Source organism: Anolis carolinensis, chromosome 5, assembly GCF_035594765.1.
Source record: "Anolis carolinensis isolate JA03-04 chromosome 5, rAnoCar3.1.pri, whole genome shotgun sequence".
In the NCBI taxonomy this organism is placed as follows: Eukaryota; Metazoa; Chordata; class Lepidosauria; order Squamata; family Dactyloidae; genus Anolis; species Anolis carolinensis.
Genome location: NC_085845.1, coordinates 163,369,920 through 163,394,864, shown reverse-complemented (window position 1 = coordinate 163,394,864; position 24,945 = coordinate 163,369,920). Strand labels below are relative to the sequence as shown.

The following is a 24,945-nucleotide window of genomic DNA, read 5'->3' as shown; positions in this document are numbered from 1 at the left end:
CTCAGCTGGGGTGAGGGAAGATTAATCTTGCTCTTCCCAATAGACTCAGGCAAAATCAAACTGCTTTTAAGAGTGGAAGTGACTGAATCTTTGACTATCAGCTTCCAAGTAGATTCCTTCCCCAGTGTGACTTTCTTCTTGTGTTCAGATGTGGGGCAATTTATTTACTATATTTCCGGTAATATCACACTTCCCTGTGCTACCATCTTTTTTTTTGTTTGACTATGACATGAGAATTTCATTTTTCAGCGTTCATGCTCAAACTTGAAATTTGTCCTATGTGCTTATATCTGCGTCGGATGAAGTTTGGTTAATTTTCAGTATCCTTATGAATGCTTCCTATTTCTATGTATGGTTGTGAAAGTTGGACTATGAAGAAAACTGACAGGAGGAAAATCAACTTATATGAAATGTGGTGCTGGAGAAAAAAAATATCTAAGGATAGTGTGGCCTACTAAAAAGACAAATACAGTAGATAAGCAAATATCTTGGATAATAAGGAGGGATTAAGGAAAAGCTTATTAAACATCAAATTAGGTTATAATTTTACAAATTAAGCACCAAAACATCATGTTATGCAACAAATTTGACAGAAAAAGTAGTTCAATATGCAGTAATGTTATGTTGTAATTACTGTATTTACGAATTTAGCACCAAAATATCATGATATATTGAAAACATTGACTACAAAAATGCATTGGATAATCCAGAACCTTGGATAAGCGAGTCTTGGATAAGTGAGACTCCACTGTAAATGAGTCCTAGATAAAATCAAGCCTGAACTCTCCTTAAAATCCACAATTCTTAAATTGAGATGTTGTACTTTGGCCTGATTATGAGAAGATATGACTTGCTATAAACTACAATAATCGTATTTTAGGCAGTAAGAAAAGAAGAAGACTGCATTCCAGATAAATGGATTCAATGAGGGAGGTCACAGCCCGGAATCTGTAAGACCTGAGCGGAACTATTGATAGCTGGTAGACTTAAAGGTCTCTCATTCATAGGATTGCCATAAATTAAATTCAACTTGGCAACAGTTAATAACAACTACAATACATTTTACATTACCTTGAAGTTACATCATGTATTCTAATCTGAGGTACATCCCTGAGCGTAACTGTGTTTAGGCTTCCCATATGGTCGGGAACTGTGGGACAAAAGATGCTGAATACACAGATCAGGCTCTTACATTTATTTTAGTTGCTTTATGAGACACTCAAGACTTACTTGGTAATTAAAAATGGACAATTACAATCCTGCTCCCACTCTTTTTCCTATCTATCTTCTATCTGTGATGAATGTGATGGGATCAGAAGGCAAGAGGGGGAAAAGCTTAAATTAATTTGCTGCATCATTTGCTTTCCCTCATACCAACATGGCTCAACTCCAGAGTGCCTGGGTACACTGCAGTTATTCCTACTCTTAAACAAATTAGATATCATAATGTTAGAATTAGTTGTAGGGCAGCTCTCCCACTGCCAGATATAACACGAGGGTCTCAGGAGAAGGATTAAAATTGGAAGAACTGCAACACATGGCTTTGTACTGACTGACTAGTTTTTCTAATTGACCTGCTTCAGATTTTATAAGCAAGTGAGTGGAAAGGAAGAAAAAATGGTAAGTCCCTGTCTGGAATATAAAAATGCAACGTAGAGGGAGATACTGTTTTAGGCCGTTTTGAGTTGAAAGCTCTAGCTATATGAAAGCTGTTGGGGTTTTTTTCTGGATGACAAGTGGATGGGTTGGGAGTATCTTTCAGTCTCCTCCTCCTCCAATTGTATTTATGTTGTATTCTGTTTTTGTACATGGTTGTTTGGGGTGAGCTTTAACTGACCTCTTTGTAGGCCTCTAATGTTTTTAGTATCCACTCACTACTGGGTATTTTGATAATTAAGTGGAATGTTTCTGTTAATTCCTTTCCCATTTTCTCATCTCTTGGCTTCTATGTATCTCTCTCCTCTCACACAAACCCTGCTTCAGTGGGATTTGAAATTTAAAACACATGTTCAGCAGACTCTGGGCTACCTTTCTACAACCATGCAAAACAGAGACAGATAGACATCACTTTATACCATCTGTTTTAAAATGCCACATTAAAACGCTTAAATACATTTTAAGGAAAGATACATGTAGAGAAGGATCTTGATCTTTCAAGATGGAAGTGTCACAGACTAAATTTGGGACCCTGAATCTGGTGTGCCCTTACCACTGCTCTTTGAGAACAGTATTTCTTGATTGTGAGTGCAGAGAGAGAGCAAATAGCAAAACTGTTGTTTAAAATGCTTGAATATGCTTTAAGGTACTAGAAACATGTCTTATTTCTCTAACCTTGATTCATGGACTGATTTTTGTGATCAGTCCCAAATTGCTGCACTTGTGGTGTTTCAGCACCTTCTCACTTTATTTACTTTTTAACATCACTTATTCTTCATTCACCTTTAACAAACAAGGAAACTGAAAGCTGAGTTATCAGTACACATGTGTGAAGAACTGAAAAGAGAAACATTCTGGATCAGCCAAGAAATTATAAAATGGAATCTCCTGTTTTATGAAAAGGTTTTCCAAAGTGACAGTTTCCAGATGTACCAGTGTTTCTCAATCTGGGGGCCAGGACCCCTGGGGGGGGGGATCGCAAAGGGGGTGTCAGAGGTGTCACCAAAGACCATCAGAATACACATATTTCTGATGGTCTTAGGAACCCCTTTGGCAGAGAAGGCTGGGTGTAGGTGAACTGCAACTCCAAAACTCAAGGTCAATGCCCACCAAACCCTTCCAGTATTTTCTGTTGGTCATGGGAGTTTTGCGTGCCAAGTTGGGTTCAATTCCATCATTAGTGGAGTTCAGAATGCTCTTTGATTGTGGGTGAACTATATATTCCAGCAATTACAACTCCCAAATAACAAAATAAACCCACCAAATCCCACCAGTATTCAAATTTTAGCGTATTGGCAATTTGTACCAAATTTGGTCTAGTGAATGAAAATACATCCTGCATATCAGATATTTACATTATGATTCATAACAATGCCAAAATTTCAGTTATGAAGTAACAACAAAAATAATTGTATGATTGGGGGTCACCACAACATGAGGAACTGTATTGAGGGGTCACGGCATTACGAAAGTTGAGAACCACTGTATTAGACCATTCTTAGCCAACAACCATATTATGGGATATTCAGGAAACAGTACAAGAGAAAAATGGGAGAAGACAACCTTAAAAGGACCAAACGAGCATTCACAAATGAGTCAACAGTAAAATGTTCCCCAAATGTGTAATCCTATGCCTTTTTACTGTAAGTCTCAGGATTTGCTTTGAAAGCTAATGACTTTAGCAATTAAAAAAATAATGAGGTTCTATGTGTGGTTTGAGTGTGGAGGGATGGGTGTGTTGTGTTTTGTGATGTGTGGACCTTCTTACAGCAACACCAGAGGCACTCAAAGTGGCCAGCTTCTGGTCAAAGGAAATTTAGTATAATGCCAAGTTTGTAACTTTGTTTGTGGTTTTTCTATATTATAACTATATTCTCAATTTGTTTCTGACATGATAAATAAATAGTGTACACAGAGTTTATTTCATGGACAAAACTATTAAAATATAGTATAAAATTACCTTCAGGCTATGTGTCTAAGGTACATATAAACATAAATGAATTTCATTTTTAGACATGGGTCTTATTTCCAAGATATCATTTATGCAAATAGAGGTATTCCCATTGTGCCTCTACACTTTACAATTAATGAGGTTTGGCAATTCTTAACTGCCATGGCTCAATTCTGTTGGAATCATGGTTTGATTCCATGGTTTGTAGTTTGGTGGTATCAACACTCTTGGGCAGAGACGGCTAAAGACCTTGTAAAATTACACCTCTCAAGATTTTATAGCATTGAGCCAAGGCAGTTAAAGTGATGTCAAACTGCAGAATAGATGCACTCTTGGAATACCTGTATTTGCATATACATACAAAATGAGTTATCTTGGAAATATGACCAAATACTAAATTCATTTATGAAATTCATTTATGTTTATATATAACATACTACACAGTATAGTGCACTCCAAATTCTGAGAAATCCCCTAAATCCAAAACGCCTCTGGTCCTAAGCATAAGTGATGCTCAACCTGTACAAACCCGGCTGCGGTCAGAGCCGGAGAAGTGCACTCCAGACATGCCTTGGAGCCCATTTGACTTTCAAATCACAACCTGGGCAAGATTGTGGCACTCATTTCCTCACTGGGAGAGCTTCAAGCTTTCGAAACAGGAAATGGGAAAAGAGACAGACAGACAGACAGAAAGATAGGAGGAAAGGAGGGGAAAAATAAAAAGGAAGGAAGGCAGGAAGAAAGAAGGAAGGGGAAGGAAGGAGGGACGGAGAAGAAAGACAATAGGAAGGAGGGAGGTGGAAAGAAAGAAGGAAGGAAGAAGGAAGGGATGAATGAAAGGGGGAAAGAACAAAGAAAATAAGGAAGGAAGGGAGGGGGAAGGAAAAAGGAAAGGAAGGCAGGAAGAAAGAAGGAAGGGGAAGGAAGGAGGGACGGAGAAGAAAGACAATAGGAAGGAGGGAGGTGGAAAGAAAGAAGGAAGGAAGAAGGAAGGGATGAATGAAAGGGGAAAGAACAAAGAAAATAAGGAAGGAAGGAGGGGGAAGGGAAAAGGAAAGGAAGGCAGGAAGGGGGGAAGAAAAAAGAAGGGAGCAAGTAATTAAGAAAGGAGGAAGGGAAAAAAGGCAAGTAAGGAAGAAAGAGGAGGGAGGGAGAGGGAAAGAAGGAAGGAAGAAAGAGGTGGGAAAGAAGGAAGGAAGGAATGAGAGACGGAGGGAGAAGAAAGAAGGAAGCATGGAGGGGGAAGTAGGTGGGGGAAAGGAAGGGGGAAAGAAGGAAGGAATGCAGGAAAGAGGGAGGAAGGGGGAAGGAAGCAAGTAATGACAAAAGGAGGAAGGAAAGGAAGGAAGTAAGGAAGGAAGAAGGAGGGAGGGGGAAGACGGAAGGAGGAAAGAGGGAAGGAAGGAAGAAGGAGGAAGAATGAAGGAAGAAGAAAAGGAAGGCAGGAAGGGGAACGAAAGACGGAAGCAAGTGAAGAAAGGAGAAATGAAGGAAAGGAAGGAAGGAGGGGGAAGAAAGGCAGGAAGAAAGGAAGGAAGAAAGAGGGAGGGAGGGGGAAGGAAGAAGCAAGGAAGCAAGTAATGAAAGGAGGAAGGAAGGAAAGGAAGAAAGAAGGAAGGAATGAGAGAGGGAGGGGGAAGAAAGAAGGAAGCAAGGAGGGAGGGGGGAAGCAAAAAGGAAAGAAGGAAGAAAGGAAGAGAAGTGAAGAGAAGAGCTGTTTATTCCTTTGACAAGGAAACCAGGCGGGGAGGCGGCCACTGCCCGTCCTGCGGCTGACGGGAAACCTCCGACCTTGTTTCCCGGGACTCCTTCGGCCGCCCCGCTCCCGCCAGCCCGAAGAGGCCTCCTCTCGCTTCCCGGGCTGAGGCCCGGCCCGGCCCGCCACCCTCTCGGGCCCAAGCGGGGACGCTCCGCCTCCATCTTGCGCAGCTCGGGCCTGGGAGGAGGTGCCTTCTTCTCTCCTTCCCTCCCTCTGCCTCCTCCTCCTCCTCCCTCCGCCCCGGCCCTGGCCCTGGCAGGCAGCGCCTCCCTCGGCTGTCAGGCGGCGACGGAGCGAGTTGGGCCGGCCTGGAGGCAGGCGGGTGAAGGGCGGTGTGGCCCAGGGCACTGAGGGGCCCGCGCTGAGGAGCCGCCGCCACTTCCGCCGCCACCATGTTTAGGCGGATTTTGCAGAGGGTAAGGGGCCATGGGGGAAAGGGGGTCGGGTCCGTGCCTGAGGTAAAGCGAGAGAAGCAGGAGCAGCAACGTGGGGAGGCGGCGGCACTTCCTGGAACCGGCCTCGGCCGCAGAGCAGGGTCGCGCCCCCTCCGTCGCCTGAGGCCTCCCGTGGCTTCGTCTCTTCCACTGACTCGCCTCCCCTTTTCCTCACAACGTGGAGCCTTCTCCCTTTAGTTGCCTTTTGCTGCTCTCAGGCCTTGACTGAGGATGAAGCCATAGGCCTCCCTGCCTCCCTCCTCTTGCCTGACTATTCAGGAGAGAGGGTCTCTCAGGGGAAGGCCAAGGGGCCCATTGGAGCTGGTACGGGGGAAATCTAGGCCCCGACTGGTCATTCTGGGTTGGGCCACTTCCCCCAGAATATATCCACCAGGGGTTGGTTCTGCAGGGCGGGCCAAAAGTCACAAAGGCACCTCATGTTTAAAGAACTTTTTGAAAAGATTTTTTAAATACCTAATGTAATGTAATTTTATTGCCTACTAGCTTGGGGACCCGACAGTGCCCGGGTTATTTGAGAAAGGCATTGTGTGTTTTGGGATGTTAGGTAATATCACTTAAATTCGGTCCAGAACCGTAGTTGGCTGGGTTCAGTGCTCTCTGGATAAGGGTGAACTACAACTCCCACATTCCCAGGGTAATCACCACCAAATCCTCATAGTATTTGCAGTTGGCCATGTTGGGTCTGTGTGCGAAATTTGGTCCAGATCCGTTGACCACTAGGTTCAGGGCTCTCTGGATAAAGGTGAACTACAACTCGAGATCCGAGGTCAATCACCCCTCAACCAGGCCTGTATGCACAGTTGGCCATGTTGGGTCTGTGTGTCAATTTTTGTCCAGATCTGACATCGGCTGGGTTCAGTGTTTTCTGGATGCAGGTGAACCACAACTCCCAAAATCAAGGTCAATTCCCCCAAACCCCTGCAGTATGTTCAGTTGGTCATGGGGCTTCTTTGTGCCAAGTGTGGTTCCAGTCCATTGTCAGTTTCTTTGGATGTAGGTGAACTATAACTCTCAGAATCAAGGTCCAGTCCCACAAACCCCTGCAGTATGTTCAGTTGGTCATGGGGCTTCTCTGTGCCAAGTTTGGTTCCAGTCCATTGTTGGTGGCGGTCAGTTTATCTGGATGTAGGTGAAGTATAACTCCCATCAAGGTCAATTTCCCTAAAACGTCTCCAGTATGTTCTCTTGGTCATGGGCAGTCTGTATGCCAAATTTGGTCCAGGTCTATCATTCTTGGGGATGGCAGTGGTCTCTGGAAATGAGTAAAGGTACCGCAAGTCCCATCATCTATGTCAAGTTTGGTCCAGATCCATTGTGGTTGGGTTCACGGGAATCTGTCTGTGTAAGTGGATACCTCTACCATATATACGCATACACATTTTCACGTTTATTATGTGTATAGATAGATATATGCTGTACAGGCAGTCCCCAGGTTATAAACAAGATAGGTTTTGTAGGTTTGTTCTTAAGTTGACTGGGTCTGTGTGCCAAGTTTGGTCCAGATACATTTTAAGTGTAACTCCAGCCAAATGTAATTCACTTTCTGTCCCTGTGATAATTGGATTTTGGAAAAAATGACTTATTGTGGAAACACGGATTGGGGATAAAGCTTCAGTGGAGATGCCTTTTTCCCATGATAACTCTCTCATGAATGAATTTCCCTTCCGAGGGGTAGATTTCTCTCACTTCCAGTTGTATCGCTCTTGTTCTTAACAATGAGTCATTTGTTGGTTGGATGTTTATAACTTGGACTGTCTGTATATAATGCTGTGACATTGGAAATTAAACATAAAAAGGAGTTATTAAATTTCAAAACCTCTTTGTGACTTTTGACCCACCTTGTAGAACCTGAAAATCCATGGATGCTCAAGTCCTTTTATATACAACATCATAGCAGAATAGTATCCCTTGTATAAAATGGCACAATTGAAGTTTACTTTTTGTATTTAAAAAAAAACATTTTCAGGCTGTGGATGGTGGAATCTGTGGATAATAATAATTCATAATTCATGGCTATGGAGGGTAGACTGCATTTCAAAGACAGGGTCCCTTGAGCAGGCAGCATTTGAACCAGAAACCATTGGAGATTTGCAACTGGAGTGAGGGCCCTTTTGGTCAGCCTGGTGGATAGGGGCTAAGCAGAAGCAATCTTTTGGTGGAATGGGAGGTAACAGAGAGTAGGAATTTGGTGAACACCTATGGCACCCATTTGGTGAAGGATCTGAAGCTGCTCCTACATGCCATCATGCCTCTGGGTTAAACATAATTGAATTTCATGTTTAGACTTGGGTCTCATTTCCAAGATATCTCCTTGTGTATGTATGTTCCAAAATCAAAAATCTGAAACATTTCTGGTTCTAAGCATAAGGGATACTTAACCTGCAGTACGTGCAGACTAAATTATGGTGTTATGGGAAGCTCCATCTTCATGCTAAGTGATACTAAACCTGTAGTATGTGCAGACTAAATTATGATGTTATGGGAAGCTCCATTTTCGTGATGGTGGGTAGAGAGAGTGTGTGTAAGAATTTGGTGAATACTTATATGACCCATTTGGTGAAGAATTGGACTGTTGAGCTGCCCCTACATATCATCATGCCATAAAATTGCCGTCAGGTGGTCCTAAGCATAAGGGATACTCAACCTGTAGCATGTGCAAATTAAATTGTGGTATGGGGGAGCTTTATCTTCATGATGTTGAGTGGAAAGAAAGTAGGAGTTTGGTGAACACCTATAGGACACTTTTGGTGAAAGATTTGTTCCTGGAGGTGCCTTTGCATGTCATCATGCCATAAGATTACTGCCAGGCAGATGGTAAACTAAATTACGGTGGTATAGGAAGTTTCAATCTTCATGATGGTGGAGAAATTAGGAGTTTGTTGAATACCTATGGGAGTCATTTGGTGAAGAATCAGACTCTGAGGTTGGCCCTGTCTGTCATCTGCCATAAACTGTCAGATTGTTAGCAGACTAAATTACTGTGTTATGGAGAGCTCCATCTTTGTGATGGTGGGTGAAGAGAAAGTAGCAGTTTGGTGAACACCTGTGGAATCCATTTGATGAAAAGTTCATGTTTAGAGCTGCCCTTACATGTCATCAGGTTATGGGATTGTTTTCAGATGGTTGGCGAACTAATTATTATGATATGGGGAGCTCCATCTTCATTATGGTGGTGGAACAGGAGGGAGGAAAGAGGATGGGGTGAAATTTAGAAGGAAGAAATTAATCATGATCAATATATAGAGGATGCATACAGCTTTGAGGGAACTTTTAGCTTAGCTTCTGTGAATCTGACTCCAGTTGCTGTAAAGCCTGGTACTAAAGGCCTCAGCACTTGACTCAGGGTTAAGCCAGATTCATTTCTCCTTGTCCCTGGGAGGTGTCTCTCTTTGAGGGCGGATGACATTACTCACTGACTCTTCCAAGGCTGCTGTTATTAAACATCACAGCAGATTACATCAGTGCAAAGTTGCAGGAGTTATTGCCTGTTGGCTTATACAGACTCTGATATCTCACACACCTATTTGCATACACCTGCAAACATTGGTGGCAAAATATGGTTCTACTCATCCACTTATTGACAGTTTGCACAGGCTGCACGTGCCTGAAAAGGGCAAATACACCTGTACTAAGATGATATAAAGCTCTTACAATTGTCTTCTGTCATTGGTCTTTTTTAAAATCATCTTTTACTATTTTCCCGACTTACTGTGGCTGGGGGAGGAATCATGACATCCCCCAAATGTTGTTGCAACTCTCAGATTTCCTCACCAGCAAAGTGGTTTGCTGATTATGACCACTGCGAGTTGCTTTCAAACAACATTTGGAGGGACATTGGAGTGATTCCCCTGATTGTGGAAGGGTTTTGACTCATGGCTTGTAGATAATGCAAGCCCATATTTAGTCTGGCTTTGTAATTAAATGGTCTTCACTAAGAAGATTTAAGAAAGATTTATACATAAGACTGGAGAATTGCTGTCAATGTATGGTACTGGATCAGTGTTTGTCAGCTCCAGCTCCCCATGTGGGGACAGAAGCTTCCCACAGGATAGTAAAAACATTAAACATCTGGGCGTCCCCTGGGCAACGTCCTTGCAGATGGCTAATTCTCTCACACCAGAAGCAACTTGCAGTTTCTCAAGTTGTTCCTGACATGAAAAAAAAGTGTTTGGCTAATATATTTCTACTCTTCTTTTCCACTGATTGCATTAAAAAGAGGTAGTTTTTGTTTCTGTTCTGAAGAGAAAAATTGGGACAAGAGCCTTTTTCTCTAACAGTGAAGATAACAAAATGAACATGATAAGAGTACGATAATATAGAATTTCCTCTTGGGTGTGAAGAGGTGCTCCGGAGATTAAAGTAAATTCCCGACTTTGTTGAGTGCTCAGATTTAAGCTAAGCAGAACAGAGTTGAATCATATAATTGGTTCAAGGTGAATGCTCTGATTTCTTCATAACTATCTTGTAATGCCAGTGCTATGAAGAATTTAAATCATGTAGATTTCACACTTACTTCAGAAATCTGGAAAAGCCTTTAAGATAGTTCACTAGTAATTAGTTCAGTTGTCTTTGAAGGAGCAGTTATGGTGGTAATGGAAAGAGAGTTTACCTTGTGCATTAGGAGTTTTTGAGTGCAGAATTTTTTTGTTTTTGAGAGCTTGATCTAATGTTGCCTCCTCTGATGGAATTTCTGAAAGATCAGATTTTGTAGCTAATTGTATACTTGCCAATTTAGGAATTCATAATTTTTTATTCATATCCTGCTTTTACTACTCCAGATAGGCTCCAGAATGACTAATCTTTTAGCTTATCGTGCTTTAGCCTCTTTTTAGCTTATCTTGCATTAGCCTTTTAGTAAGCTGCCTTGGATCTCATGGCATTGGAAAGGTAGCCTATGAAATAAATAAATGCAATAAATGGTTAGTAAATAACAGTTAAAATATGAAACAAAATTAAAAATGAAAATGTAGTTTACAGCACAGCAGTAAAAGAGGCATAGCACTTAGGTGATTAGAGGTCAGTTATCAATGCCTGCCTGGTCACTTTTTAAAATACTAACTTAAATAAATACAGAAGATGGATCCATTGTAGATGTGAACCATGTACTTGAACTATTACAGATAGCAGTCCTGTAAAATGATATTTTTATTGTGCTGTTTCTGTTTATAGCTGACCTTTTGATTTAATTTGTTACTGCACCTTTTCTACATGGAAAAGTACATTTTTAAGTATTCTTTCCAAATAGCAGAAACGTACATCTGTATTACATTTCTGTTTGCCAGATCTTCTTTTGCTTAGGAAGTAATAAGGTCTGTTCAGATGCAGAATGACCCCTAATCTAAAAAATAAATAAATAATCTAGTATAGTAATTTAAATCTAGAGTTGGACAGGTGGGGAATCTAAATGTTCAGTAGGGCTTTAAAAATGTTCAGCTGTTCAGCACAAGTTGCCATTGAGTGTGTTCGATCTCAAGCACATGTTCAAAGGCCAGGGCTGGATTCTTGTTTCTCTAAAATTGTACTTCAAATCCGTATTTGAGAAACTCATCCTTTATTAGTAATGTTACACTGGTATTTTCTGTGGACAACATTAATTTGTTTTTAAATACCCATGTTCACACAACTGGGAATTCAAAGGAATATTTAGCTGTGAATGGTTTAGGCTATGACAAGTGTATGTTTGTCTTTTGTTAACAGAAAAGAATGTTTTTGTATTAGATGCTGACTAAATATCTGATCTTTCTAGCTCCCCCCACCTCCATGCCTGGTGAGAGTTGACTGTTCACACTGGGTAGTTTTGTACATAAGAGAAGTCCCACTTACCTCTTCTCATGTTTGGAATGAGACTCTAGATGGCAATTCACATTGGTCTGAGTTTTAGGAGAGCCTAAAGTGTAGTTAACATGTGTTTTAGTGATAAATCATTTAAATTATTCCTAAATGCCTTTCTACTTTTGAAATATTCAAAGTGTTCTTACTCATTATGTATAAAGATCATGCATTGTGTTCTTTCTTTCCTTTAGAATCCAGGCAGAGTTGGATCTCAGGCCTCAGATTCTGACTCTGCAGTCTCTGGAAATGCGGTGGATGTTAACAATGAGAGCTCTTCAGAGGTATTGTATTGAAAAACTACCTAAGATTAATTTTAATCTCCTGGATGTAATCAACCTCTTTGAAAATAATGGTTTGAGATACTTATTTCATAGTCCTAATGATTTCAGCAGTGATATTATAATATCCTGAAATATCACATAACATTTAGATATTGTTATGTTTGCTGGTGAATTTCTTCAACATCATTCTTTTGATGTACTGGTAGATAAAATAAGAGTTAACCAAAATAAAATATATGTAGGCATGTATGTGTATGAAACTGGAAACACTTTTTGTAAATAAATTATGTACATATTTTGGTACTTATTGTATGTATAGTAAGGCTAAGCTATTTGTGTTTGTCCTAATGTTGGACTTTTATCAGGCCCAGGTAGCCTGGTCTATAATCAGGAATGAGGGGAGTAGTAATGGTAGTTCAGTAAAATCTGGACAGCTACTGGTTTTCAGCTCGGATGGACAGAGATTATGTATGATTGTTAGCAGAAACATAAAAACTGAGGGGAATTTTGGAGTCAGTGAATGAAGTAAGGGACATATAGTAGATATGCTTTTGGGGTGTACTAAATAAAGACTTGATTATGGTTTCAGGGACTGTGCTGTTCTGGGAAAAATGTTGATTTTTAGAAGTGGCATATCTGATGCTAGGGAGCATTGATAGCTGCTTTGCAAGCATGTCAATCGGAATAATTAGCTTATAGTAATTTTAACAGCCTGCTTACTTAACCCTACCTGTGTTACAAACTGATAGTAAAGATCCACCGCATCTGTCTACACCCTTAGTTATCTTGGCTCATTAAAATAGCCAAGGAGAGTGCTCTAGATGTAGGTCAGAGATTTCCAAAGATTTCATGTTGATGACACACTTTTTAGACATGCATCATTTCACTACACAGTAATTCAGTTTTACTAGCAAACTGGAAGTTAAATTAACCCCCTTTAACAGATAAAGACACATACAGTAGAGTCTCACTTATCCAACATTCGCTTATCCAACATTCTGGATTATCCAACGCATTTTTGTAGTCAATGTTTTCAATACATCATGATATTTTGGTGCTAAATTAGTAAATACAGTAATTACTACATAGCATTACCGTATATTGAACTACTTTTTCTGTCAAATTTGTTGTTAAACATGATATTTTGGTGCTTAATTTGTAAAATCATAACCTAATTTGATGTGTAATAGGCTTTTCCTTAATCCTTCCTTATTATCCAACATATTTGCTTATCCAACGTTCTGCCGGCCCGTTTAAGTTGGATAAGTGAGACTCTACTGTATTTAAATTTTGATAACAAAATGTACAGGGGACACTATGTATCTCATGAAAACCTTTCATTTAAATTTAAAAAATATATGATTTGTAAGATAATAACATATATACACAAGATTTTGTCATATCTTGTTATGTTCACATGACACACCAACACACTGCAGCTGACACACTAATATGTCACGGCACACAGTTGGAAAGCTCAGATGTAGGGAGTAGCTAATGTCTTACAGCTAGATAGCATTCCAGTACAGTAGAGTCTCACTTATCCAAGCTAAATGGGTTGGCAGAAGCTTGGATAAGCGAATATCTTGGATAATAAGGAGGGATTATGGAAAAGCCTAATAAACATCAAATTAGGTTATGATTTTACAAATTAAGTACCAAAACATCATGTTATACAACAAATTTGACAGAAAAAGTAGTTCAGTACACAGTAATGTTATGTTGTAATTACTGTATTTACAAATTTAGCACCAAAATATCACGATATATTGAAAACATTGACTACAAAAATGGCTTGGATAATCCAGAGGCTTGGATAAGCGAGGCTTGGATAAGTGAGACGCTACTGTATATCTAAAGAAAGCAATTATAAGGGCTATATTTTAAAAACACATTCCTTTATTGGAAATAACTGCATCCAGTCTTTCGCACATATCCTTTTGGCATATGTGAATCTCCATGAATATGTGGAAACCACCTTTTGAAAATTACTAGTCAAGAAAAGCATGACCTTGTTAGAAGTCAACCCTTTGAACAAGTGGTATTCATAAGTATTCATGTAATAGCATACATATAACTCGGCTGTTAAACTGGAGAACCATGCCTTTAAACTGCCAAGGATAAAGACATGCCACTACAAAATTATATTTGGTTAGCAGAGAATGGTTGTTTCTTTGAAGTTGAAATTGCAGTTGCAGTTGCCCAAAAGATATACACTCCCTTAAAACCTCTTAGATAAAAACACACACTCAGAGATAAAAAAAAGTCTTCATTGAAAAATGACATATCTTATTTACTCACAAACATCTTGTATTAATTCACTATACAGGCACATTTCTTATTAAAGTGCAGTTATAGATAGGATGCACTTCTCTGTGTTAAGAACATAGGATATTATTCTTAATGAATAGTCCATAGTCTTTAAGTATAGTTGTATACTTGTATTTACTGAAGACCAAAAGCAAACATGCATCCATTGAAGTCTAAACTGATACATGCAACCACCTCCACTGAGGTCTGATGCAAAACAGAATACAAAATGGAGTTCTGAGTCTGAACATGCTCAGTTCAATCACATGTCTATAACCCTTCCCGCACCAAAGAGGTAAGTCAAACTGGCAAGTTAACATACACATAGAATACAGGTTAGCAAATATATACACAGTAGAGTCTCACTTATCCAACATTCGCTTATCCATCGTTCTGGATTATCCATCGCATTTTTGTAGTCAATGTTTTCAATGCATCGTGATATTTTGGTGCTAAATTCGTAAATACAGTAATTACTACGTAGCATTCCTGCATATTGAACTACTTTTTCTGTCATATTTGTTGTATAACATGATGTTTTGGTGCTTAATTTGTAAAATCATAACCTAATTTGATGTTTAATAGGCTTTTCCTTAATCTCTCCTTATTATCCAACATATTCGCTTATCCAACGTTCTGCCGGCCCATTTATGTTGGATAAGTGAGACTCTACTGCATTAACAAATAAATAGTGAAAGGCTTAGGAGGTTGCTATTTCCAACAACCTTAGTATGTAATGAATAATTATTTCCAAGTGGCCAATTTTCCATTTGTGGGCAGGGTATTGGAATATATTGTGGCCCCTCTAGCTCCAGAGGTTCCTGCATGAAACTGGTTATCTTGATCTGTTTAATTCTGGTTTGAGGCCTGGTTATGGACAAAGATAGCTTTGGTTGCCTTGGTGAAGGACATTCTCTGAGAAATGGACAGGGAGAGCGCTTTTTTGTTTCTGCTAGAACTCTTAGTGGATTTTGGGACTATTCTCTGATATTCTCCTGGGCCACCTCTCTGGAATGGGACTTGGAATCTCTGTTTTGTAATAGTTCTGTTCCTTTCTAGAATGTTGAGATCAGAGGATTAGGCTGTCTAATTGCTCTTAAGCTCCTGTTGACTCCTTGAGAGCTCTTGGCCTCCCATGTTATTCAAAATCTGCATGAAACTACTGAAAGAGGTTGTCCAGAGATTTGGGGTTCAGTGTCACCAGCATTATGATGAGATCCAATACCCTTTTTCCTTTTGCCTTTTGCCTGAAGACCAAGGAAGCTGTTTCGGTTCTAAACCAGTAACAAGCACTAATAATGGATTGTGTGAGTGTGGGCATGAGAGATACGTTTCTCAGTATTTGAAAGGTAGATCAGAAGTAAGGATTCAGTTTGTGGTGGATAGGGTTACACTTTCCTGAGATTTTAGGTTTGTCATTTGGCTGTAGTCCCGGACTTTGATTTGAATCTGGAGGACCAGGTTCCAGCAGTGGCAGAAGTGCTTTTGTTCACTTAAATCTAGTGAGCCAACTGTACCCATTCCTGGAGACATCTGATCTGGCCAGAATGGCACATGCTTTAGTTACATCCTGCTTTGTTTCCTCTGTTTGGGATTGATTTTGGAGAATGTTCAGAAACTTCAGTTGGTACACATTGTGCAACCAGATTCTTGAATTGGAAGTGGTTTCAGGGACTTGCTACATCCATTCTACTGGCTGTCAGTTTGTTTCTGGCAAGATTCAAAGGACTGCTCGTGGCCTATGAAATCATCATACATGGCTCAGGTCCAGGAATATGACTGGGTTTATATTCCTGCATGACCCTGTGCCTTCCCTTTGCAGGCATAGCTGCTGGTTATAGACGACAAGGCCTTCTTAGTGCATGTCCCATGGCTTTGGAACTCCCTTACTTGAAAGTAATTTCAATGTATTATTTAAAAGTATGTTTAAGATTTGTTTTGTTTTCTTTTAGGATGTGATGAGGTGAAGATTTGTCTTGGTAAATCTCCACTCAAGGAAATGTTTAACCATTTCAGGCTTCTGTTTCTGTGTGGAAATCAATCTATGATAGATTAATTGAAAAGAAATGGTTACCTGCAGGAACAAGATAACTTGCACAGCACTTGTTCATTTCAATGCGATTTGCATGTCATGATATAATTGAATGGGTTTGTGAAAAATAGGGCTGTTTTGTGAAAGGATGAGATCCCCCATGGCTCTGACTACTATATATAATATGTTCTTTTCAAGAAAGGAAATTAAAATTGATCCAGCAAATATTTCTTCCAGGAATATGTAGCAGTATTATCTTTCAAAAACTGGGTTTAAGAGCCATCAGTTAAAAATAACAGTTAGTAATGTAAGAGAAAACTGCCTGGGATGGAACTGAACGAAATGTTATTGAGTGAATTTTGCTTTTAGATATGTCCCAGTTTCAAGCTCATAGTGAGGCAATGTGATGTAGTGGTTAGCATGTTGCACTACAACTCTGGAGACCAGGATTTTAACCCATGCTCAGCATTGCAAACCCACAAGGTGACTTTGGATGAATAACATTCTCTCAAGACTCGGAAGAAGGCACAGGCAAATCTCCTCTGAATAAACGTTGGCATGTGATAGAGTCACCATAAGTTGGAATGTCCGTAACACTGCCTTGATCTAAATTTTTCATCCTTCGCAAGGCTACCCTGAGGATCAGGCAATCCTATTAAATGGGGTGGTGGAGAATTGACTTATAGGATAGAAATAAGATGCAATCCCTGACATGGAGCTGTGAATTGAGCTCCACTCTAAAGCTACTTTCACCCAATCTTTGGAGGTCTCTCCTACCTTCTGTACCAAAGTCATTCATTACCCTTGGCGACTGCTATGAAAGGAATAGGTCTATATGGCAACTGTTTTAGTGCTGCCGTTGCTGCCTCAGTGTCTAGTTTCTGTCAGCCCACCTCTCAGGGTAAAACCTAGGGTCTGATCCAACCCTACCTGGCCATTGAGAGTGATGCCAAATATTCCTTACCTACCTGTAACCCCAAAACGAATCCCAGCATTGGGCCCTAAAGATGTAGATTGAAACAAGGAATATTTAAATACACTACAGGCTGAGGCTACAGGACAGTTGTTAGCTACAGAGATATCACCTATGTGAGCTATGAATTTTAATATTTACCTTAAAACTATTAACAAAAATCAGCACATCATTTTAAAATGTTAATGTTTGCTGAGAAATAACCTGTTTTTACTTTTTGACTTTCATGTCATTTACATTGCTTGAAAAGGTTTGTATGCTTAAAAGCAACTGTTTCACAGGGCTTCATCTGTCCAGTGTGTATGAAATTGTGCATTACTGCCCCTGAGTTATCTGAACATTACCAGAATGAACACGTTGGGACAGAAACAAGAAGACTGGAGCTTCATGAATTACCTGCTAGTACAGTGGGTCTTATTTATTTGGTATCAGTGCCTTGGGTCTGGGGAGCTTTTTACAAATACTTTTATTTTCTGATTGCTTGGGGTGAGCCTCTTTGGCCTTTCTGGACCCTGCTTGCTCTGTGGATATATGAGGTGATCTTTTTTATCCTTAATGGCAAATGCCAAAAATTGTCTGCTATGGGTGTCTTGTGTTTCTTTGTTCTTGGTTTGCACCTGTCTTTGTGGAATGGCTGGAATATTGAAAATACATGCATTTAAAAACTTTTAAATATTTGATGTGCAGCTTTGTAAAAAATCTGTTTGCTTCTGCATATGTTATAATGAGCCCAAACAATTTATAATATTTGTATAAATCCACTTTCTGGGCTGTATGGCCATGTTCCAGAAATATTCTCTCCTGAAGTTTCATCTGCATCTATGGCAGGCATTCTCACAACCTCTGAGGATTATTATTTGAGAACACAGAAATGCTCAACCACTCCGACAACTATCATGTCAGACTACACAGAGAAGCCATTGAAATCCACAAGCATGTGGACAGTTTCAACAGAAAGGAGGAAACCATGAAAATGAACCAAATCTGGCTACCAGTATTTAAAAAACTCCAAAATCAGAACAGTAAATAAGGAGCAACACTCTGAAAATAGTAGAATTCCAGACATGAATCAGTCGGGCAGCTAACGACTGAACAAAAGATTCCCCCAGGCCAGGAGGTGAAGCTGGGAAGGCCATTTAATGCTAATCGAGGTGATTAATTACAACATTCAAACTGGCCTCCAATAGACAAGAGTTCTTTCCCCCACCCAGGATCTTCCACAGATATATAAACCTTCCTTGCTTAGTTTCTCCATATACCTCACAACCTCTGAGGATGCCTGCCATAGATGTGGGCAAAACGTCAGGAGAGAATACTTCTGGAACATGGCCATACTGCCCGGAAAACACACAACAACCCTGTGATTCCAGTCATGAAAGCCTTCGACAACACATTGAAAAAAGCTGCTGGAAGAAATCAAGTCATTTGAAATGTGGTGCTGGAGGAAAGTTCTGTAGTTACTCTGAACTGCCAAAAGGACAAATAAACAGGTCATAGAGCAAGTCAAGCCTGAAATGTTTCAAGAAACCAAGATGACTAAACTGAGACTCTTGTACTTTGGCCATATTTTGAGAAGGCATGACTCACTAGAAAAGACAGCAAATTTGTCACCCAGGTGGATAAATTCAGTGAAGGAAGTTTGAAAGACCCGGGCATGTCTGTTGAAGATATGGTGACTTTGAGATCTCACGTTTACAGAGTCACCATAAATCGAAGTGTATTTGATGGCAGTTAATAACAACACATTTTTCATAGAACAACTAATCAGTGTCTTATAAATTGTAATTTTCAAATGTAGTTTCCTTTCATTATAAAAATTATTGCTACAACAGGAGATAAGGCACTAAACTTTTATAAGACACGGGAGAAAGAAAGACACCTAATATTATATTAAACAGCTTTCTTTCATCTAGACCTGAGAAGTGTGCATAAGCTAATTTTATAGTTCTGACAGTGATGGTTAAAAAGTCTCATTCATTACAATAGACATACTCTAGATGGAATTGATGTTGAGTTGACATATAGAAACTATATTGTATCTTCATTTGAAGACTGTACTGTTCAAATATTCATTTCTTTTTTTTTGCCTCAGAATATTTAATGATTAGATGAGACCAAGGGATGTATGAGAGGTTGCACAGTGGGGAAGAGAATGGTAATAAATGTTTTCACTTGTGTTTCATGTTATAGGGATTTATTTGTCCACTTTGTATGAAATCCCATGGATCGGCTGAAGAACTTTTCAAACACTATGAAGCAGTTCATGAATCTGGTGTCGACGCAAGTCATGGAAGCGAATTGTCTCTAAAAAGGTGCTTACCAGTGTTGAATGTTCTTTGTTTTTTTTATTACTTAAATTCACCATATCTGCATTTTAAGCATGTACTAATCTGAGTACTACATACAGTAATATACTGTGTGTTTCAAAATGATGGACCCATTCAAAACAATATATTTCATTGTGGCAATGTGTTGTAATTACACAGAAAATTACAAATGGTTTAATGAGTAATCATTAAACAGTTTGTAACCGTGTTGAGCCAGAAACAAATCTTAAAGGTAACTCTGCCTATGGAGAATATCTCATTAGGCCTTATGTTGCAGTAAATCTGAAAAACAACATTTTAATCCACTGAGTAGAATTGTTTTATAAAGCCTGCTAAGTTGATACAAAAAATAATAAAATATACTAAGATTACTTGCTACTTCTGTAGTGGATTGGGTAGTCATCAGGTATTTGTAGTGAAATTCCCCTAGCTTTTTACAAGGTCAATTAACCCTTATTTTCCAGTCTTAATCAGTTTTTAATGATTACATTATTGCCACATTTGAACAATACGTTTTTGTCTTAAGTTGAGATAATTAATTGAATCTATTTTCTCATTCTGTACTAATTAGGAAGCCATAATTACTAACTTTGAAATAAGCCAGGATAATATACCTTGAAGTTGATTTATTAGACTAACCATCGTTTCCTCATTGACACACACACACTCTCAAACAGGTGTGGCTAATTTAAGATATCTTGGTTTAATCTCTAGAAACATAAATAGGAGTAAAGTGATTGCATGTGCAAGCTGAAAAATCATAGCTTAAGTCAAAAGTGATAATTCAAATGTGGCCAATAGGTAATCATTAGAATCTGATTAAAATTGATGTTCAAAGCACAGCTAATAAGCGCCACTGAAATTGACATGACCTTTTAATGAAATTGATTGCCTTTCATCTTCAGTCATGTGTTTATTTTATCATTTCTATGAGAGGGATTAAAAAACATATTATATTGCAATTCAGAAGGCTAATTCAGAATTTCTTATTAAATATATTGTTTTAGAAATCATACTTCGATTTAAATATGCAGTAAATTTAAACATTTCTATCCGTTTTAAAAATATGGTCTGTGTTCAGGGATGACATAACACTACTGCGGCAAGAAGTTCAAGACTTGCAAGCTTCATTGAAGGTTGGAAATGTGCATTATTTCAAATTGAAAATTACACCAGAAGATTGTCAAAGCTTTAAGCTCATAAAGTGTTTTTAATTTTATTTGTCAGGAGGAGCGATGGTACTCTGAAGAGCTGAAGAAGGAATTAGAAAAAGTTCAAGGGCAGAGGCATCAAGTAATTGCTTTAAAATAATTGAAGCAGGTTTACTACAAGCAGTTTGTTGTCAGCCTTGAAAAGGAAGATTAATACCTTTTTTTTGTAAGGCACGTGGCCAGATTCCATTAGTTTCATAACTTGTTTATTGAAATAATGTGTGTCATAGGCGTGTATTGTGTTCCCATGTGAATATGAGGAAGACACTATCATTAGATGTTTTACTTAGTAATATTCCCTTATCCTATATGTTGTGCCAGCACAAAATGAGTTTTTCTTTCTGTCACATTTTCATTCCACTGTTTCACATTTGTTTTTGGCAACCTACTGAGCTACCAACATCAGTTTTCTTTTCTATGACCCATCCAGTTCTCTCTCCTTGGCTTTCTCAATCTCTTACACCTTCCTACTCCACTTACGTTGCTTTCTTTATCTATTGTCGTCTCATTGTTAATCTCTCTTTTCCTTTCAACTCTTCCCCAGTGCATTAAAAGCTAAGGAGAATTTATTTAAAATGTTTAGAATTCAGAATAACATTTGCTGATACAGGTCATATCTCCAAACATTAATTAAAATCATATTAGTAGAAAGAACATTTTCTGTCTTTCATTCCTATACATACTATTTTTAGTGAAATTAATATTTATCAATAAAATATAGTTACTGCACAACCTTTTATTAATTTTAGGGAAGTGTTACTGAAATTAATGGTGATTGAAAATTGGCTTAGGTTCCTAGTATGTGGTGAGTCTCATACAAGCACTTGTTATGTAGAAGTTAATTTGTTATTATTCCATCATACAACCTTGATTAAAATCTTAGTTTTCATATTCTGTAGTAGCAATTACATAAATAACCAATTATTCAGTTACTTGTAGTATAATTGTTCAATTATCCTAAAGGCCGGTGAATTCATTTCTATTATCTTCCGTATCTAATTGCCTTCCTTTTTCTTTTTTAAGGAGAATAAACCTGATGGACTGGCCGGTGCAGCACCTACAGGTGACAAATATTTTAAAAGCAGTTTTTGTTGTGGTGATCCAGTGGAAGAGAAACAATCTCTATTAATTCTAATTGTCAGGAAACTGCAGTGAAATCCATGTCTCATAAGAAGAGTTGTAACATTTATTTCACTGGGATTCCACTTGTAGTGATTGTCACTTTTGTGTTGTTTTATGTTAAATGAACAAGGGAACATGGGGAATAAGAGTTAAGAGATGGCTTCGAGTGGATTCTAAATTGTAGTCTATTCCTTAGTGATGAAATTATTGTATGAAAGCAGATAATAGTTTGTTGTCTTGTTTCATATACTGGCTTGATAATGAACTATGGCCGATATAAATCTTTTTGCTCCAGTACTGGTTGAAACTATTATCGATTATTGCCCGTAGATGGTTCCACTTAGAATTAAATATTATAAATTACAAAAGTTTAGGCATTCTTCAGTTAATGTTTAATAAGCTAGTTAGCTTACATTGTATATCTTTTGAAGTTCTAAGCAAACTTTGAAATGTAAATTCCAAGTTTCTGTGTGCAGATGTGAGGAGTATAAGTGCTTAAGCATGTCTTTGTATGTCAGTAAAATAAGATATATATTACTTCACTTTGAATTACTGAATAATTGTACTTTCCTTTTAGAATTGGAAACGTTAGAACAGCAGCTAGAAGAGAGTCAAGTAGAAAAGTTTAATATTAAGCAGATGAAAGACTTATTTGAACAGAAAGCAGCACAACTTGCCACAGAAATTGTGGGTAAGTGCACAATTATTTTGTCATGTCACTTTTCTTAGTGTAAAAATTGAGTGAATGAACTTTTTTGTTTCCTTTCTTTTATTGAGATCTTAAAGCCAAATATGATGAAGAAAAGAGCCTCCGAGAAGCTGCAGAACACAGACTGGCAAATTTGACAGAGGAATTACAGAAAGAAAGAGGTGTATGTGAAGATTTGAAAACAGAGCTGGCAAGTGTTATTATGTATCATGTTTTAGTCATACCTTGTCCAAATCAGGAGGGGGGTGTTTTTAGCTGTTTGATAGTTTGACCATAGCTTTTGAAATCAGTTGTAATTCTTCATCTTTCAGACTAATTTAGTTACAGTAGAAAGAATGTTGGACAGTGACAAATATGTTACTTTGATTTGCATTCAAAGGGAAGGGGAATATCTATAAATTTTAATCCCTCTACTTGAGCTGTTATTCGAGAATTGGCTTAGACAGCACATGATACAGTCATCTTCTTGGAGATAAACAGGCTTAAGTGTGGTGAGTTTAGTAGAGCAATATATTTGAACAATTTAATATGCTCCCAGCCTAAGACGTTAAGAAGTGGAACATTTCTTAGAAGCTATATTGAAAGTATTTGCCTGATTTCCACAAGAGTAATGGTTTTGCTTTTTCTTTTGCAAAGCTTCAGAGACCTGGTGTGGAAGATGTTGCTGTTCTTAAGAAGGAATTAGTTCAAGTTCAAACACTTATGGACAAAATGACCTTGGAGCGTGAGAAAGAATCGGAGAAACTGCAAGATGAGTGCAATCATTTGCAAGCAGAATATACGACCTCACAGGTGACGGATATGGCCAAAACATACTATATTTGCTTGTATCTAATGCTCATCTTTTTAGACCAAATTACATAGCCAAAAGTGAAATGTGCATTTGATTAAATAGTATGTTAGAATTGCAGACGTAAACCTGCCTGCTCCTCTCCGTAAGGCTGAGACTGGCAAACACCTAAGTCTCAGCCTGACCGGAGGGGCATGGTTTCCCAATTGGCCTCATTCACGAGGCCTTCACAACCTCTCTCTCGGTTTTGAGGCCTCGTGAATGAGACCTTAGTTGGGAAGATTGCCAGCCTCGGCCTTATGGAGGGGCACGGCTTCCCCTTTCTTTTTGCTGTTCCGAGGTGGATAGAAAGGCAGCTGACAGGCAAGGAGTAGCCATGGTGGCACATTATACTCGAGTAAATATGGTAATTGAGTCCTCCTTTGGATAAAAAGAATTAATATTAATTCATTTGTATTAAATGGACCCTTTAATGAATGAACTTGGTAATCTTGCCATCATTATCAGTTCATATTTTGAGATGCTTACTAACATTGATTAATCTAGTTCTATTCAAGTTCATATGACCACTTTTGAGCACAGATGGCAATGGATGTGAAGTATTTGAGTGGTAGAATGTTTTGTTCTCTGTACTTCTCTAATTTATTTAAATTGTTAATTTTAATTAGAGTGGACCTACTGAGATAAATGAGATTGAAATAAAGTCTAGCAAATATTAATTTTAGTAAATCTACTTTAGTTGAGATGAATATTGGATTCAGCCTTTGAGGCATATGGTTTGCATTCCAATGTGTTAATCAGAGTGCAGTGTTTCAAAGTAAATCATTTGTCCTTCAACAAGAGTGTGGGCTGGATTAGCTCTTTCTGCTACTGTCTCGGTCACACTGCTATCATGGCAGTAATCTGAAGTAAAGCATTGCTGTATCAGTGGATAGATTTGCTCCCTGGGGCCTTATGGGCAAGGGGAATGCTCCCTTGATACCTGGTCCCTATTTAGATCACTAGAGTTTACTCCCAAGTAAGTAGACGGAACATTGTGGTCACAAACCATCATCTTAAACAGGCTCACTCAGACATAAGCTCGTCTGATTCATTTGTAATTTCATTTGAGTCCAGTGCACGTTTGAGTATTCTGTCTGGACTGTCATCTCTGTTTTCATCAGCATCCTGTCCAGTCAGTCTTTGTTACATTTTTACTTTTGATGAATACTGCATAGTTTTTCTTCTAGATACTGAATAAAGTGTGCCCTTGGCATTTCTGGGGGTTTGATTCCCTAAAGACATTTAAAAATGTGGCTGATCAAATCCATATGAATGTAATGGCAGAAGGCAGCTATGGGGCTAGTGTGAAGCCTCAGCCGGCAGGTAAACTGCAAGGCAAGCTTTCTTCAGACTCCATTACGTCTGGTAATATATAAATGCAGAAGTTGCCAAACAAATGAAACCAACAGCCTGTACCTGAGATCTAATGCAACTAAACTAAGAAGTGGTCCCAGGGGATTTGTGAAGGCAGCAGATGCCCATTCTTAGACCTTGC

The 24,945-nt window shown here is 38.8% G+C and overlaps 1 protein-coding gene across 3 annotated transcripts in view; it reads left to right on the top strand.

Annotated features, from left to right (window-relative positions):
- The first annotated feature begins 5,642 nt into the window (after positions 1–5,642).
- eea1 (early endosome antigen 1) overlaps positions 5,643–24,945 on the top strand; it is a 75,075-nt gene continuing 55,772 nt past the window's right edge. Inside the window, exons 1-10 of one of the 3 annotated variants that reach the window (XM_062982806.1) lie at positions 5,643–5,782; positions 11,845–11,934; positions 17,531–17,656; positions 19,440–19,561; positions 20,658–20,712; positions 20,804–20,869; positions 21,811–21,850; positions 22,487–22,600; positions 22,687–22,808; positions 23,255–23,410. In XM_062982806.1, the coding sequence (XP_062838876.1) occupies positions 5,759–5,782; positions 11,845–11,934; positions 17,531–17,656; positions 19,440–19,561; positions 20,658–20,712; positions 20,804–20,869; positions 21,811–21,850; positions 22,487–22,600; positions 22,687–22,808; positions 23,255–23,410 (915 nt within the window). In that variant the 5' untranslated portion in view covers positions 5,643–5,758. Of the gene's footprint in view, positions 5,783–11,844; positions 11,935–17,530; positions 17,657–19,439; positions 19,562–20,657; positions 20,713–20,803; positions 20,870–20,889; positions 20,959–21,810; positions 21,851–22,486; positions 22,601–22,686; positions 22,809–23,254; positions 23,411–24,945 lie in introns of those variants that run through there. The other 2 variants (XM_008110871.3, XM_062982807.1) reach the window with 2 other exon arrangements.